At 41.0% G+C, this 17,879-nt stretch overlaps 1 protein-coding gene across 5 annotated transcripts in view; it reads left to right on the top strand.

The window, feature by feature from the left end:
* The first annotated feature begins 7,022 nt into the window (after positions 1 to 7,022).
* The window catches only part of Abcb4 (ATP binding cassette subfamily B member 4), a 92,506-nt gene continuing 81,649 nt past the window's right edge, over positions 7,023 to 17,879 (top strand). The window contains exons 1-4 of one of the 5 annotated variants that reach the window (XM_008822485.1): positions 7,023 to 7,169; positions 7,331 to 7,416; positions 9,848 to 9,902; positions 12,839 to 12,989. In XM_008822485.1, the coding sequence (XP_008820707.1) occupies positions 7,337 to 7,416; positions 9,848 to 9,902; positions 12,839 to 12,989 (286 nt within the window). In that variant the 5' untranslated portion in view covers positions 7,023 to 7,169; positions 7,331 to 7,336. Of the gene's footprint in view, positions 7,170 to 7,214; positions 7,640 to 8,460; positions 8,617 to 9,847; positions 9,903 to 12,838; positions 12,990 to 17,879 lie in introns of those variants that run through there. The other 4 variants (XM_029558317.1, XM_029558318.1, XM_029558315.1 and 1 more) reach the window with 4 other exon arrangements.

The following is a 17,879-nucleotide window of genomic DNA, read 5'->3' as shown; positions in this document are numbered from 1 at the left end:
CGGGGACCATCGTGGAAGAGGGGGTGGAAAGGTTGTAAGAACCAGGGAAAAGGTTCATGTCCATATGGAAACAGAGCCTTACAAGCTCCTGGGAATTTGCTCAGATGATTCTATGGCAACGGTGTCAGCATACACAGGTCCCATGCAAACTCAGGCAGACAATAACTCAGCATAGAACTGGGAAAATGAACAATAGACCTCAATCTTATCTGAAGGAATGTTGGCAATTGATTGCTGCTGGATGAAGAAGAGCTGATCTTCCTAAAACAAGGGACTCTAGATAGGCTGATTAGACTTAGAGGATAGACTTGGACTGGGGAATGGCTGGAGACACTGACAATCCAGTGGGCCTGACAGGGGTGACTGAGTATATGGACTCCAGTGGAAAGGGGAGCTGTGGAGAGTGCCAGTGGGGACAGGGGTATAAAGATGATTGAGAGCTTTCAAGCTGTTCTGTATGAAATACACAAAAAATTGAAATAAGTATTTTTTAAAAAAAACTGTGAGACTGAGATGACAAAGAATGTACAACAGACAGACCCAAAGGCTAAGAAACAAGCCTCATGTCACTCCCAAGTCACTCAAGAAATTGAAAAATAAGTACACCAGAGCAGTCTGAGAAACAGTGACCAGGAAATCGCGGGGAATGCAAGAAATGTGTAGTGTCCTGTAATCCAGAAGAGAACAGACTCAGGAAGAGAACGTGATCAGTTTGTCTAATGCTTGAGTTTCTCAAGTAAAATAAGGACAAAGAGTTGGCCTTTTGATTTAGCAATGTAGAGGTTATCAGTGACCCTGACAGGAGCAGTTTCGATAGTGTGGAAGGGTCAAATTCCTGTTTAGATTGGATCTAAGAAAGAACAAGAGGACAGGAAATAGAGACAGTGGCACAACTCTTTCAAGAAATTCATCTTCACATCGGGCGTGGTGGCATATGCCTTCAAACCCAGCCCTCAGGAGGCAGAGGCAGGCAGATCTCTGTGAGAAGGCCAGCCTGGTCTACATAGTGAGTTCCAGGTGGGCTGGAACTAGGGAGACCTTTTCAAAACCAAACAAAACAAAACAAAAAAAGAAATAAAGAAATTCATCTTCAAAAGGAAAGAAACGACAGGGTTGTTGACAAGGGAAGAGGTCAACAGAGATGTTTTCTCAGGAAGGAAGTAGTACTCCATGTGTGCTAGAGGAATAGGATGCAGGAATGGATGCAGTAGGTGATCCAAGACAAAAGAGAAAGGGGAGCCCCTTTAAAAGGTAAGATGGAATGCGATCTATGGGATCTATGTGATATATGGTACAGAAACACAAAGACTGGCTGCACGTTGGGGCACAGACAGTTCATTTAGAGAAATACCCTCCCTGGGAAGGCACTGAATACAGAAATGATGAGAGTGACTGTCATGGTAAGGGATGGTGGCAGTGCCCTTGTGAAGATGTTCCTTTTATGAGTAAAATAAGAAGCATCCTAATTTAGCAGAATTCAAAGACTGACAGACATCTGAGGAAATAGATGGTAAGAAAGAACTTCTAGGAAATTGGAAGAGTGAATGGATGAAGGAAACATTTTATGATTACTGGGATGCATCAATGACTAACACAGAAAACAAATTTTATCTTTGTGAGTCTCTATATCGTAGAGTAGACAAGAAGTGAAAAACAGCAAATACATTAAGAATATAGCTTACAGGGGCTGGAGAGATGGCTCAGTGGTTAAGAGCACAGGCTGCTCTTGCAGAGGACCCAAGTTCAGTTCCCAGCATTCACATGATGGCTAACAACCATCTGTAGCTCCAATTCCAGGGGATCTGATACCCAACTCTGGCCTACATGGGCATTTCATACACAGGCAGAACTTGTATACATGCAGGCAGAACACTCATACAGATAAAATAAAATTAAAAGAATATGACATATAACCAATTAAATTCTTGTTGAGAAAAATGAAAGGTTTGTATTTTTCATCAAACATATCCTACTGCATGGCCCTGGTTTGTGGTAGCTGGGTAATTAGAATTTGCCAGGGTTGTGGCTTTACTAAGTAAGACCAGTACGGAGGGAGAAGGGGTTATGGGTATCTTCAGCCTTAATTATGAAGGAGAAAGGGGCATGAGGAACAGTGAAAAGATGATAAAGTCAATGGACTGGAGGCTGCATTTAAGACTGAACACATGAAGCTGCCTGACATATTTGTCCTGCCCTCTTTTTTGCTTCTAAGTTGTAGTTAAAATAGTGGCTAAGAACACAGCCTGGATCAGAATTCTAGCTCCATCAGTTACATGATTTCTATTTTGTTTTCCTTTCATTTTGCTTGTCTCTCTCCAGAACTCATTTCCTTGATTACTATAGTTTCATAGTAACTCTTCCTATCCAGTAAGTCAAACCCCCAAATATCCTATCATTTTTCAAATTAAAAACAAAATGAATTTTTAGTAAAAAGAAAAGCTGAGGAGGAAATTCATCATCAGCTTAAAAATACACCAAAGAGTATGTTTTAGGTGAAAATGAAATGATCCAAGACAACCAAAATAGCTCAGCTAAGAACATGTTAGACTAAAGAAAAGGATCCAAAGCAGTAACTCTGAGAGTTAGGAAGAAAATGGTGGATACACAGAGACTTCTAAGTATCAACTCAGGATGCTGGAGGAAGCCTGTCACTGGAGACCGATTTGAGGGTTTACAGCCTCACCCTGCTTCCAGTTCTCTCACCTCTTTATGTTTGCAGTTGAAAATGTGATCTCTCAGCTTCCTAATCTGGCCACCAGCTGCCATGCCTTCCCCGAGATTATGGACCCTCCCTCTGAGATGTAAGCCAAAATAAACTACCCAAAATAAACTCTTGTATAATTGCTTTTGGTTATGGTGTTTTATCACAACAGAAAACTAACTAATATACCCCATGACTCCCAATATGCCACCTCCTTAGTTTATGTCTTTTTTTTTTTTTTGATAACTCACTAAGTCTGGTTAGCGCTGCTCCTATGTACATGGATGTGGCTGTCCACTGGAGCATGGGAAACCTACTCGTGGCCACATTCTCAAGAAAGAACGATTCTCCCTCCCCTAGCAACTATGCATCGCCAATAGCTCCTCAGTAAGAGATGGGCCTGGAGATCATCTACCCAATCTATGCCAGAATTTTGGGCTACTTTGAGATTTGTAGGTCTTCTGCAGGTAACCATAGCTGTTGTGAGTTCATGATTGTGATGGCCATGTCATGTCCAGAAGACAGCATCTCACAGCTCTCTTCCCCATCCTTCAGCTCTTATATTCTTTCTGCCTCCTCTTTTGCAATGTTCCCTGAGCCTTAGTGGTGGGGTTAAGCACCAAGTCTCTTATCCTCAGCACTTTGACCAGTTACACATCTCTCCATTGACTGCTGTCCACTACGCAAAGAAGCTTCACTGACCAACGTCAAAAGCAGTCCAGGTCTGTGGGTATAAGCATAAATATTTAGAAGGCAATTTGACAGTTTGACCATTTATCAGAGTATCAGTAGCAGGCTCTACCCAGGGCCTATGACCGCCCCAGCTATGGGGTTTTGACCAGGATTACAGCAGCAGGCATGAAATTCCCTTCTATGCAGCAGACCTCAAATCCAATGAGAGAGCACTTAGTTACTCCATAATAGTCATGCCACTATTGCACCAGTAGACATACCTTGCCTGGCAGGTGGGTAATACAGCACTTAGGGTCCAGCACTGAGTAAGACCCTTGATGTCTTTTCTCTCACAGGAGCCTGCACACCCACTGTCTAAGCACTACAAAAGCTAGCCAGCAGGGAAGAAGTTCCCCAGTCCCTTTAAGATAGATTTCTCTATGTCCTGCCGCCAAAGTGTGCGATGCCTCAGCAAAAGACTCTTGCCATATAGCTAGGGTGGGCAATCAAGAACAGTAGCCTATGTTGTTGTGAAGACCTCTGAGGCCTCCCTGGCCAATAACTCATAGAGAGGTATCCTATGCCTTGTACTGCAATCTTCACCTAGTAACCCAATGTCTTCTCAGAGTGACATTCTCCACCCAGGCAGGGCAGTTCTGGTCAAACTCTTTTTTTAAGTTGTACTTTGAAATTAGCTTGCTAGCTACTGGGTTTCCATAAGGATTTTTTATCGATCCTTAGTTTTGGTTAACCCTCTCACTATTCCCTCCTCTTCCCCATCCCCCTGCCCCAATTCCCACTTAATTCTTTAAGCCTTGGTATTCTTCCCTCATTTCATTTCACATGTGTGAATCCTTCCATTTATAAATTTTAAATTGGCTTGTGAGAAGGTAAGCTTCCATATGACTCATCATACCTGGTGCCTTAGGGTTTGCCCTTCCCTCTACTCCTTGATCTCTCTCATACTCCCATGCTTCTCCCTGCTTAAGCCTTTCAGTTCCTAGTGTTCCACTTCACTTCTTTTGTTTTACCTATAACATATTATTCCCTCTCCCTTAAATGCCCTTCCAAAGGCCCCTTTTAAGTTTCTTGGCTTAAATTTCTTGTGCTCCAAGTTAGACACACAAGACCAAAGATTTGAAGCTAAGATCTGCATATAAGAGAGATATAACAGTGTTTGTCTTTCTGGATCTGGGTTACCTCACTCAGTATAATTTTTTCCAGTTCCATCCATTTACTTGCAAATTTCATGATTTCATTTTTCTTTACAACTGAGTAATATTCCATTATGTATATATACCATATTTTTCTTATCCATTCATCTGTTGGTTGACATCTATGATGATTCCATTTCCTAGCTTTTGTGAATAGAGAAGCAATGAACACGGAGAAGCAAGTATATCTATTGTAGGGTATAAAGTCTGTTGGGTATATGCCCAGGAGTGGTATAGCCAGGTCATATAGCACTTCTGTTTCTAGCTTTTTGAGAAAACTCCAGACTGATTTCCGAAGTGGCTGCAGTGATTTACACTCCCATCAACAGTGTATTGACCCATTTCTTCATGCTAGTTTATCTGCTTGTAACTGTTACATCCATGCAATTGTTAGTTGTTAGTGTACCTGAGTGCGCACCTAGAAATGTTATTATTGCTCAGGTTATTGTGCAAAGTGTCCTATGAAATCTGTAGTATTTAGATGTTTCTCAAAGAAGTCCTCCTTTAAAAGGCACATAAGTGTCTTTGAAGAATTGTTAAAATCACTTTTTCTAGAATTGTGCTATTGGGATTTTAGACAAATTTTAGGGATTTTCAATTTTTGGCACATATATAGATGCAGCCATGGGGTGTGGTTTCTCTGTCCTATAGACACTCTCTTTTGCCTACATTTTCACTTCTGGCCTCATATGCAGAGAACAGAGTGCTTCTTGCAAGTAAAACCTTTTGAGTTGACTCAGACACACAGATCAAGCAAACCCACTCATTTCTCACTTCGTGTTTTTGTTTGTTTATGTTTTAGTTAAGATTCTTCTTACTCCTTCAAAGAATTTGTTTTACTCCTTGGAGCTTTCTCATATTAGAGACTGAATAGCATATATCACTCGGGTAGATGCTGTAGAATTTTATAATGTCCCCTGCTTACCACAAAACCCACTTTCAAACTTAAAAATTCAAATTGCTTTACTCTCAGGATATTGTAAAATAATAATGTGAACACTTCTTGGACTCATGAAGGGAAGGCATTCTACTTGATCAAAGAAGAATCCTTGTGGTTGTTGGTAGGCTGGATATTGAGCCAAAATATGTAATTAAGTTCATGTTTATTAAATAGTTGCAATTACCCCCCCCCCCCACACACACACATACTACTTGAGTCATGTTCCATCATGGTTCAAGGTGGCAGGCAGAGCCGATGGAGAAACCCAACACGCTCAGGCAGGAGTGCCTGGGCTGCAGGCTTCTCTTTCCTCAGCTGTGTCTTCTGAGCTTTTAACTATAATCATAGTTTCATTTATTGTCTCCTATGTGGGGACACTCTGTAAATCTGTAAAACCCCCATTTTACAGATTTGGAGACTGAATTGAGAATTAAATAACCTTTGGGCCAGGCTGCTAATAAATAGCAGAAGTGAGATTTCTATAGGGCCTGTGTAACAGCACTGTTGTACTCTGCACTGTTCTAAGGATGTCTGGGAAGCCAAGAAAGCCGCAAAGCAAGAGCAAGGACCAGTAGATGAGCCAGCTACCAGGACAGGAGAAATGCAAGCCATTACTGAGCAAGTACTATGTTTTAGATACAACACTGGGCCCTTTCACAATAACTTGGTAAGGGAGATTTTTTTTTTTTTTAATCTGGTTACATGTGAAGAATCTGAGGCCCAGAGGAATAACCAAGGTCACATACTAAGCTGTGAAGCTACCGAGTTCAAAACTCACTGACTTAAGCTATGATGTATGCTGCCTGTTCTGGGTCCTTCCTTTTGAGTGGAGTGGAGAAATTTATGAGAAGGGACAAGGAAGTCATATTCACACAGGTGCTGGGAGTAGACAGGGGGAGTCTGAGATTAGAGTAGCGAACCAGGACCGAGGCTTTGCCTGGATGCCGGTTCAGCGGACGCAGTGCTAGGCAGGACGTAGCCACTCTGAGCACTGGTTCCTTCAGGTGTTAAAATATGGGGATCATTCAAGTCCTTTTCAGCCCTAAAGTTCTGTGTCTCTAGGTACCCCTCCCCTGTGGGTACTTAGAGAAGAACCACGGGTTTCTCTTAACCCAGGAGCACATGGTGATGCTTCTGGGCCCACCCAGGTTAGCTCCCGCCATGCGGCGAGTTGGTTGGCTTTGGTACCATGGACTAAAACAAGATGCAGAAGTAGCAAACTCCGAGCTCTCTCCCGGTCCTCAGAGCTCCCGATTGTTGGACGTCCTGAAGCTGTCCCTCAGCAGTGTTTCAAAAGCGAGCGTGGTGGGGGTGTGGCCGCGGCTTTCGGGGCTGGGTGGCCTGCGGGTGCTGGCGGCAGTGGCCGCTGGGCTTATCTGCAGCTGCTGCGCGGCCCGGCTGGCTGCTAGCCCGGGTGGGAGGCGGCCGAGGCGCGGCATCCGGGACTGCAAGGGCGCCGCGCTGGGCCCCTGGCGCTCGGAGACCCGGCACGCTGCTCCAGCGGCCCGGGGCCCTTGCCCCACCGCAGCCAGAGGGGCCGCAGGCGCGCCAGACACGTGTGCGGGGCGGGGACTAGGCCGCGGCGAGCAAAGTCCAGGTCTGCAGCCCGCCGGCTGATCTGGCACACGCGCGCGAGGTCCAGGTGAGCGAAGTGGCGGAGGGAGGCTGCAGCGCACCCGCTCCTGGAGCCTCGCATCCCCGCAGCCTTGCACCCGGTGCCGGGGGCTGCGAGGAGACAGGAGCTCCCCACCCCTACCCCCTGGGTCGGGTGCACTCGGACCTGAGGCTGTGGTTTCTCCCCAGGTTGAGATGGATCTGGAAGCAGCAAGGAACGGAGCAGCCCAGCGCTCCAGGACTGTGGAGGGCGACTTTGAACTAGGCAGCAGCAGGTATACATCGCCACAAGCACCGGCTTTTCCGTTATACCTGAGTCCTGGAAAGAAGTGGAGGAAATCGGTTGATACCTTCGGCCTTTGGGAGGCTTCTCTGGAAGCAGAAGTTCTAAGTGGCCTCAGGAAAGTCTCAGAGGCTCCTTTTGGAACAGGTTCAGAGAGAAGAGGCTATCTTCAAAAGCTCCTGTCCTTCGGGGCAGGGGTGACTGGATGAATATCGGTGTTGTATAACATTCTTTGTATTCTATAACTTAATTTAGAGATAACTTTCATTATACATCGTCTGACTATTCAAGCTGGTAGAGCACCAAACACCTGCCATTGAAGTTGGGCTTTTGAACTAGGGTAGCAAAGAAAAACCTCCTGCCATGCTCATTTCTCTTCCTCTTCTCGGTCCCTTCTCCCATCTGAAAGCTGGTTCCAAGTTTCTCTTCTCTGGTGTGTGCGTGTGTGTGTGTGTGTGTGTGTGTGTGTGTGTGTGTGTGTGTGTGTGTGTGTGTGTGTGTGTGACGGGGGAGCAGCCTCATTCTTCTCCGACCTCTGCTTCCAAATCAGTTTTTGGCCAAGTGCAAGTAGGGATACCCACAGCTTCCTCCGCCTGTGGGTCTTTCTCGAGCCTTCGCTCTGGCTCTGGGTTTGGTCCTCCTTCAGGCCCAGTGAACCACACATACAGGCTTTTGTCAGGGAGAATGGCCCAGTCAAGTGTGTGTCTGTTTCCCCTTTCATCGTGGGAATAGTGAATCATTTTTGTCTTCAGCCTCAAATAGTTTATGAGGCTATTACAGTCTCTGAGTTCATGCTAGGCCACCCGGAACTAATTGACATGTGTCATGGAGTTGTCACCCAGAGGGACAAATTTATCTGGTTCTATAGTTTGTCCTCAAGCTGCAAGGGGTCTGATTAGCCAACTGAAAATATGCCTATCTGATGCTTAAACTGAAGCATTATTTTAGTCTGTTAACTTGTTTGGACAGTGATATTGCCCTGTTTTTCTAAGAATCTTGGTATTTATTCACAGAAAATTTTATTTTGTCCATATAGAGTTAGAAGAACTGACGGATGATGTTACTTCTAAGAGAAAAATGTGGTTTTTGTCATCTGGCAATTTAGGCCGGGAATGACAGTGAATCTATTAATAGATGGCATTTTCATGAAGAAGGCTATTTATGTATTGCACTGGCTGAACATTTGATGAGTGTAAGTAGGAGCTCCCTGCAAAAGGTGTAGTAACACTCTGCAGCCCAGGGACATTCTCATTAAAAGCTCACAGCTTTCTGTTAGAAAGAAGGAGCTCAAAACAGAAAGATGGAATGTTAAGAATAAGTTAATACTGTCAGATTATTAAATTAAATTGAGAGTAATCTTTTATAATCAGACAAAGAATTACATTCAAGGATGGTTAACCATACTTCTGTAATATGGAGCAAATTGAGGGTGATGAATGTGCTTCTTCCAAACATGCCTGTGATACATTCTTCTGAACATACTTAGTGGCCCATGTTCGTCTGTTAAAATGCAATGAGTGCTAAGAAAAATTAACAAAGATTGAAAAAAATGAGGCGAACATAGCAGAAATATTGAGCAGTTTTATCAGGTGGTTAGGACAGGTCTTATTTGGAAGGTAATATTTGAGCAGAGAGTGGAAGGAAATGAGAAGAGAGCTCATTGGGTATTTGGAGAGTCTTCCTGGCAAGAGTACCTGATAGTGCAAAGACCCTGAGATGGGGGTGTGTTTGGTGTATGCACAGAACAACAGTAAGGCCAGGTTTGCCTCTCAGAGCAAAGTAAGGAATGCTTCGAGTGGATGATGAGGTCAGAAAGGTAACAGAACATGTGGACCTGAGCAGCTGGTGTAAGGATTTTTACTTCATTCTGAGAAAAAGTGGAGTCATTGTCATTGCCTGAGTAGAGAAGTAACTTGAGGTTTCAAAGGATTGTGTTGTAAGTCAAAGATAGATCAAAGCAGGTATAAATGGAAGTTGGGAGATTAGACAGAGGGAACATAGGAAGAAAAGTGGGGAGAGGAGTAGATGTATCTTGGATGTACAGTAAGCAAGATTTCTTGATAACACTCCTCACAATCATTCAGAAGAGTAGTCTTTCTTAATTTTGGGTCAACTTGTACTTTTTTATAAAAATAAACTTTAAATGATTTATTAAACATTGTTAGTGTAGTCATCTTCTATCTGTGCATAAGTTCTGTAAGGCAGGTGACCCACCATAGTTATCTGTTATGTCCTTGTAGTACCTTGGACAGTTACCTTTGTACTTGATGGCTACATTGGAGAATTTGTTAAACTAGTTAATTTTGACAATAGTAGACCTAACTCATATTTGAAATGTTACAATTCAACATCATAACTATCCAAATATATGTTCAGTATATTGTTTCTTACAGTTTTAAATTGAAGCAATTGTATTTTTACAGCAACCAAGACAGGGAAAAAATGAAGAAAGTGAATTTAATTGGACCAATGACACTGGTAAGCTGTGAAATATTAAATGGGAATAATCCTACCTTCCATTCAGATTTGGAGAGCTGAGTCAAGTACTTTGACTCAACTTAAAGTGCAAGTACTTTAAGTCTGTTTTATGCAGCAATGGATTGCCCACACTGTACCAGTTGACTTACTATAAACAATGACCCAAGATCCCAAGATTGAAGGTAACAAAGGAGGGGTAGGCTGACTCACTGTTACCTAGGGAAGTAATACTATGAAGAAAAAAATGAAGCAAATTAAAGACACTATGGAAACTAACTAGTTTCAAGAAAATGTCTTTCTTTATAACAATCCCCCCCCCCACCAACCCAAAGCAGTAGTTTCAAACCAGAAGTCTATATTCACAATTGACTTACAAGGAAATTGGTTGAGCATGGGATAATGATTAAGGAGTATGATTCTGTTTTAGACTGTTTCCATTGCTTTTCTGAGGGTATAAGGCAAGCTGACATATTTTTGGGAAAAAAATCTAATCTGTTTTCATTTGCAAAGATGCCTCAGAGAGGCAGGCCATGAAAGTGTTTGCCTACTTTGGGTAAATGTGATGTGTTTCTAACTGACAGCTTTTGCCAGTAAAGAAATTAGAATTTAGTGCTTGTCTGTTGAAATTACCGACTTAGAAAGCAAACGGATGAAAAGGCACTAAAATGCCCGCACTTGATTGCACATTCTCACACCACTCCCAAGCCCCTGTTTACACTCTTTTCTCTTGTTGTTTGTTTAAAACATTGCTGTTTAAAAGTTTCAGTAAGAGTAAAACTTTTTTGTTTGTTTATTATTTGTGTGCCTACACTATGTGGGTTGATTTATTGCAGACAATGGCCCAAGATCCCAAGGTGGTGTTTGCATGATGTGTGTGAGTACAGGTGTGTGTATCCACAGTATATGGGTGGAGCTCAAAGGACAGCTTTAAGGGATTGGTTATCTCCTTCTACCTGCAAAGTTTAGAAATGAACTCAGGGTTGTCAGGCTTGAAGGGCAAGAGCCTTTCCCCACTGAGCCACCTCACCAGCTACCCTCTCCCCCAAATTTAATTCAGTGCTTCAGAGAATACATTGTGAAACAACATCTGATTTAATGCTAATTTAAAATCTGTCTCCTGAAGAAAATAGAAAAGTATATATTGTAAAGTGAAAGTATACTCATCTTGTTTGAATTTGATAGATTTAGTTTAGATTGAATCTAAGTTTAATCATTATCCTGCCTCTGAATAGATTTTTTTTGTCTGAAAAGAGTTCAGGACAAAACTGATTATAGTAGGATTAGAAATACCTTGTTTTGGCTGGGTGTGGTGGTGCACGCCTTTAATCCCAGCACTCGGGAGGCAGAGGCAGGCGGATCTCTGTGAGTTCAAGGCCAGCCTGGTCTACACAGTACACAGTCAGTTCCAGGACAGCTGGGGCTACAGGGAGACCCTGTCTCAAAAAGACCGAAAAAAAAAAAAAAAAAAAGAAAGAAATACCTTGTTTTGTTGAAAAATCACAACCAAATCTAGGTTTACTTGGTAAATTCACCTAACTTTAAATTTAACCTTAGAATTTTGAGTTTAATTCAATGAACATCGAAAACATTAAAACCTTCCTCGATGTCATATAATAGCCAATAAAAAATAACAATACAAGACCATGTGCCTTGAAAGAATGTCGAAAGGCCCAAATGCTCTAACTTTCTTCCCTAGAGGCCAATAAAAACAAACCCTGTGGTCACTGGTTCTTTTCTAGCAATTTCAGAAGCCACTCTCATTTGCTTTTGATTTTTGTCCTTCCCTTTGTTTTAATCCGAACTCTTCCTCACTCTGACCCTTCGTTTTCTTCAGTCCCCCTGCTTTCCCTGTGTGTTTGATGGTGGAATTTGCTCCACTGTCCTTGGACCCAGCTGAACTCCTGGAACTCACTGAAAACAGTTTGCACACATACTCACTCCCCACTGTGTGCTCCCAACCTCAGCCTCACTGGGTATTGACCCAGTGTGACTCAGCCTCAACCCTCAAAGATGCCACTTCACTATCCTGACTCATTCTGTGCTCTTTAGATAACTGTTTGTTGTCTCAGTTGATTCTCCCTCATGTTTCATGATTCTTCATGAACAAGACTTCCCTAAATCCCACAGATAGATACACTGAAAGCTAATTTAACTTTCTAAAGGGATTTAGTCCTCAGTAGGTCTCATAAAACTCACTAAACTCCTCAGTTAACTCAGAAGGTTTGTTTCTTCCTATTTTAAATTCTCCTGAAATATTCTGTGCATGCACTGTTTAGAAGGATAAGATTGTGCATGTATACATGTGTACATGTGTATATGCACATGCTCATATGTGTCTGTGTGAACTTAATGCCTGGCCCTAGCTCACCTTAATTCACCACACACAAGCTATAGGAGAGAAAACTTCATTTCTTAATGGATCCAAACCTTAAATTTTTTAAATTTTATTTTTTACTTTATGAACATGAGTGTTTTGCCCACATGTATGTAAGTGCACTCATGTGTACAATGCCTGCAGAGACCAGAAAAGGGCACCAGATCTTATTGGACCTACAGTTATGCACAGTTGTTAGCTTCCATATGGGTGCTGGGAACTGAACTCAGGTCCTCTCTAAGAGCAGCTTGTGTGCTTAAACACTGAGACATCTCTTCAGTCCCATGGAACAAAACCTTTATCTCTTTGATTGTATTGTGAATATTCACCCAAATTAGTTGTTAATTAAGTAGAATTAGGTTGATTTCTTCACAAATACATAGGTTCATGAAATTAATCTGATAATTATTTGGATTGCTATCTACACACTTTCTGTAATATATTTACATTTGCAACTGTGAAAATAGTACGTAGTACTGACTTGAAATAAAACCCCAAAATCATTCAGTTATGAAAAAAGAAATCCATTTAATGAACAAAATATTATTTCCTTTTCTCCCAGTTCCGATACTCCGACTGGCAGGATAGATTGTTTATGCTCCTGGGCACCATCATGGCCATAGCTCATGGATCAGGTCTTCCCCTCATGATGATCGTGTTTGGAGAAATGACCGATAAGTTTGTCAATAATGCTGGAGACTTTTCTTTGCCAGGTAATTACTTCTCTACCTTTTTTCAGTACATTGTATTTATCTAAGTGGATGAAAGTTTAGTAGTAACTGTTTAATCTACATTCTCTTTGTTTATTTATTGATTTCTATATCTAGGTGACGTGAATATTACAAAAGAAGTTGTGAAAATTTTACAAAAATTTTGAATTTTATAAAAAAAATTTTGGGGGTCTTTTTGGTTATTTCATCTTTTTTTTTTTTTTTCGGAGCTGAGGACTGAACCTAAGGCCTTGTGCTTGCTAGGCAAGTGCTCTACCACTGAGCTAAATCCCCAACCCCAAATTTTATAAAATTTAAATGTCAAAAAATAGATGCATCCTGCTTGACTTTTCATTTTTAAATATTTTATTTATTACTTTTATGTGTATGAATGTAATGATTGCATGTAGGTGGGTGCACCTGTGTCATGCAATGCCTGGGTTTTGGATCCCCTGGAATTGGAGTTATAGATGGTTGTTAGCTGCCATGTGGGTGCTGGGAATCAAACCCAGGTCCTCTGCAAGAGCAGTCAGTGTTCTTAATTGCTGAGCCATCTCTCCAGCCCCTGCTGCTTGACTTTTAATACAGTGTAAGGAGATATACAGGAATCTTTGCATCTAAGAGGAGGAGTCTCTCCATCTGAGGACACTGGGAATATGGTACCACCATCCAGGGTCCACCCATCAGTGATGACAGATGGGTTTCAGAACACATTAGGTATCAAGTTAGTGCTTTTTAGATGAGGTAATCTTGTAGGTTTGCTCCTGAATTTTTTTTTTCTCTTTTTCTCACCCTCGTCTAAAAAATATCCATTTCCATGTCTAATTTTTTTGGACCACGCAGATTAACTAGAACTGAATGTGATACTTTTCTAAATATTTTTACTCACTGAATTTATACTTACTTTTGAAAAGCCAGGAGAGTCGCATGGGTCTGTGCCACCCAAAAGAGGGGCTCCAGCAAGCCATTGGGGTAGGATTCAGTGGACACATTTGTCTTTATTTTTCCTAAATATAATCTGGAAAAGAGATTCCCATGCCTAAAGGCTCTGTTTCTCCAAGAGACTTTGAGTGCCCTAGGTTGGAGAAAACAGAGTGAAGCTTTGTTGCTGCACGGATGATTGAATTAAAAATAAAAATCTGATGAAGGAAAGTCAGTTTTCATTTCAAATGTAACAGAAAAATGTGTGCCATCATCTAGACAACATTCCATAAGCATTTTCAGATTTCACTGATTGAGAGCTATTTAGTTACCATTATAGGGCATAAGTGTAATTTTTAAAGAGAATATGATTGCTTAATTACTATAAGATATGTTTACATAGGCCGGGCGTGATGGCACACACCTTTAATCCCAGCACTTGGGAGGCAGAGGCAGGCAGATCTCTGTGAGTTCCAAGCCAGCCTGGTCTACATAGCAAGTTCCAGGTCAGCTGGGGCTACAGGGAGACCCTGTCTCAAAAAGACCAAAAAAAAAAAAAGATATGTTTACATAAATGTTAATAAATATAAATGCCTTTGAGAAATCCATTAATGGTATTCTTTGATTAGTTAGCATAAGCTCCTACAAAATAATTTATTATTGTCAAGTACTATTATTTCTGAAAAGAATATCTTTAAAATAAAAAAATAACAGTAGTGTTCTCTCAATCTTTATGATATGCTAGGTCTAACACTAAGCACTTTACATGTGTTTTTTTCACTTGCCGCTTATAAAAATAATTCTATACAGTTAGTGATACATGAAGAAACAGGGACATGGAAGAGATAGTTGTCCACAGTGTACTTCTTGTGTTAGCACCAAATTCCAACTCAGGTCTTTCTACCATCCCAACCACAGTCATGACTTAGTTTGCTTTCAATTGCTGTGATAAAAATACTGACCAAAACCAACTTGGGGAGGAAAGGGTTTATTTGGCTTACATCTCCCCCATCACAGTTCATCACTGAGGGAGCCCAAGGTAGGAACTCAGGGCAGGAACCTAGAGGATAGACCATGGAGGTAGGCTACTTACTGCCTTTTTTCCCCAGCCTGTGCTCAACCTGCTTTCATACAGGTCCACCTACCCAGGGATGGCACTGCCCACAGTGGGCTGGGCCCCTCCCACGTCCCTCACCAATCAAGAAAACGTCCCACAGGCATGACCACAGGCCAGTCCAATGGAGAAAATTCCTCAGTTGAGGACCCCTCTGCCCAGGTGTGTCAAATTGAGAACTAAAGCTATCTAGCACAGTGACCACATATATTTTCCAAATAAATAACTGTGCTTTATTTAAGTTAAAAAAATATGTTTGGTAAAGTTACAAATGGATTTCTGATGCTTTACTAGTGACCAAAAACTTTAATATAAACACTATAAAGATAAAATTGAAGTAGGACAAGAAAGCTTAAAAAGTCTTTAAGGTTGTCAGGCGTGGTAGCACACGCCTTCATTTCCAGTGCTCAGGAGGCAGAGGTAGGCGGAGCTCTGTGAGTTCATCGTCAGCATGGTCTATATAGTGAGTTCCAGGCCAACTGGGGCTATAGGGAGACCCTGTCTCAAAAAGACCAAAAAGAATCTTTAAGGAAGTGTGGGAAGTAGGGATTTTCTATTTGTTTTCCTATTTCATAGATCTAGTCTATATTAATTTTATATCTGCTACAGATTTATTTTATATCTGATACATATATCAGAGTTTTACCCATAATGGAATATATCGACCAAAAAATGATTTCTACTCTGGGCTTAAAAATCAGCAGATTAATGTGGCACATACAATGGAACATTATTCAGCCTTGAAAGGAAGGAAATTCTGATACATGAGACAATGCTATGGTACATGTTGGACATTATGCTAAGTAAAACAAATCAATAAAAGGACAGATACTATGAATTATCCAGTTAAATTTGTTCTTAAGAGCAAATTAGTAGGAACAGGAAGTAGAGTGGTACTTGCCAGGAGCTGGAGTATGGGGAGCTATTGTTTAATGGACACAGAGTTCCAATTCTGCAAGATGAAAAAATTCAGAAGACTGACCATGCAAAAATGTGAGAATTTTTAACTGTACACTTAAAATAATTTATGGTAAGCTTTATATTATCTGTATTTATTACAATGAAAAACTTAAAAATAACCAGATTAAAACAATACAACTCACTTATCACAGATGAATTTGGTTTTTGACCAAGTTTCTTAGTCTTGCTTTTGTTTTTTACTAGAATAATTCTACCATTTGCTAATGTGGAGCATTTTGCTTGCTTTCTGACTTGTTACTAATTATGCAATCCAATGACTTTGAAGTTGGACATGGCAGGCAGGTGCTTTGTGCTAAGGGCCAAATTCAAGGTCTCTCTGGGGGAACTGCATGATGAGCCAGATGACTGGAGTGATAAACTCAAGAGAGTCGACAGCTCTGTCTCCATATCCTTGAGCTTAGAAACACTGCAGGTTTTGACCCTCAGCTCTCTGAACTCATGTGGTCATTAGGCATATTTTCTGTCTTGGAGGATTTGGAATGGGAAGCGCTTTAAGTGTTATGAATTTTTACTATTCACTCCAGTAGTTTGTGAAAGTAATATTCTCATACCTCATTCTCTTTGGAGAAAAATGAAGTCTTTAAGGAATACTCTAAATTTAGAATGCTTATTGATATGTTTAGAGTTGTAGAAAAAGTTGTAGCAAAAGTCATCAGGGTTGGGAGGAGTAGGGTGTTTAACTGAAGTCCTAGCTCATCAAATAGAGATGATATTTGTTTAGATCTGTTCTTTAGAGTTGTTGGATTCTTGGACAACTAGACTTAATGGAAGCCAAGTGAGGATGAAATGTTGGAGGGAAAGGGTTTAAATGACAAGAGGCTCTGACAATGACTTACTGTGAACAGAGCCATCCTGTCAACAGACTAAAGCTTCTTCCTAACAGGGTTGCTCCCTCATGATGACTTAGTTGTGCAGAAACCATGAACAAAACATTTTTCATCCAAAACCTTAAGAACAGAGTCATAGAAAACAGTTCATCTGCAGAGTATCAAAGAATTCATTATCTTTTAGGACAGTTCTGTGTGACTGTAGTAATCTAGAAAATTCTGTATGAGAGATTGCTGTACCTTGCATGTCCTTGCATTGCTTTGTGGTGGAGGAGACAGAGCATGTTTAAGCACCAAGTTACGTTAACTGTCCATAGTACTCAAGTTGCTTGACAGCAGCTCCTTGTTTTGCTGCTAGATGACTTTATATAATAAAGGAATTCCTAGGCAGAATCAAGAAAATTATTTGATTTACTTTGAGAGTTCAGTGTGGCAATGGAGACTCTGCTTCCCCGTCTTTTCTTCATTGTCAAGTCCTTCATTCAACAGCTCTGTGACTCTGGACAAATTGTAGTTAACCTCTATAGTCCTTACTATTTTAAAGACGATCTTTGAATAATCATGGATTGGCTGATAGAACTTAATTTGGTCATCTATGTAAGGCATTTAGGACATAATAAATATCAATGAATTTGGGGGAAGTAGCTAAGACCTTGGAAATGAAACAGCCAGTCTAATTTTGTTTCTCCATCTGTGACATGGATGGATTATATGGGATCTGTCGAAAATGAAAAGGTAGATTCAAGAGTTTCTCATTTCCTTGTTATGGGAGGGGTCAGGTGGGCTGGTTGAATTTTTCATCCTGTCACATTAGAATCATTTGAGATACTGTTGGGGACTGGAAAGATGGCTCGGCAGTTAAGAGCACTGGCTGCTCTTATAGAGGACCTGGATTTGGTTCCCAGAAACCACATGGAGGTTAACAGCTGTCCATAATTCTAGTTCCAGAGGATCCAATGCCATTTTCTTATTTTTTTCTTTTTTTCTAATTCAAAGATTTATTTTTTTCATTTTAAATATTTATTATTTTTATTTTTTATTTAATAACCA

The sequence above is a fragment of the Nannospalax galili genome, unplaced genomic scaffold (genome assembly GCF_000622305.1).
Source record: "Nannospalax galili isolate Female #2095 unplaced genomic scaffold, S.galili_v1.0 scaffold85, whole genome shotgun sequence".
NCBI classification, from domain to species: domain Eukaryota; kingdom Metazoa; phylum Chordata; class Mammalia; order Rodentia; family Spalacidae; genus Nannospalax; species Nannospalax galili.
The sequence above is the reverse complement of the archived record's forward strand: the minus strand, read 5'-3'. Positions and strand labels throughout refer to the sequence as shown.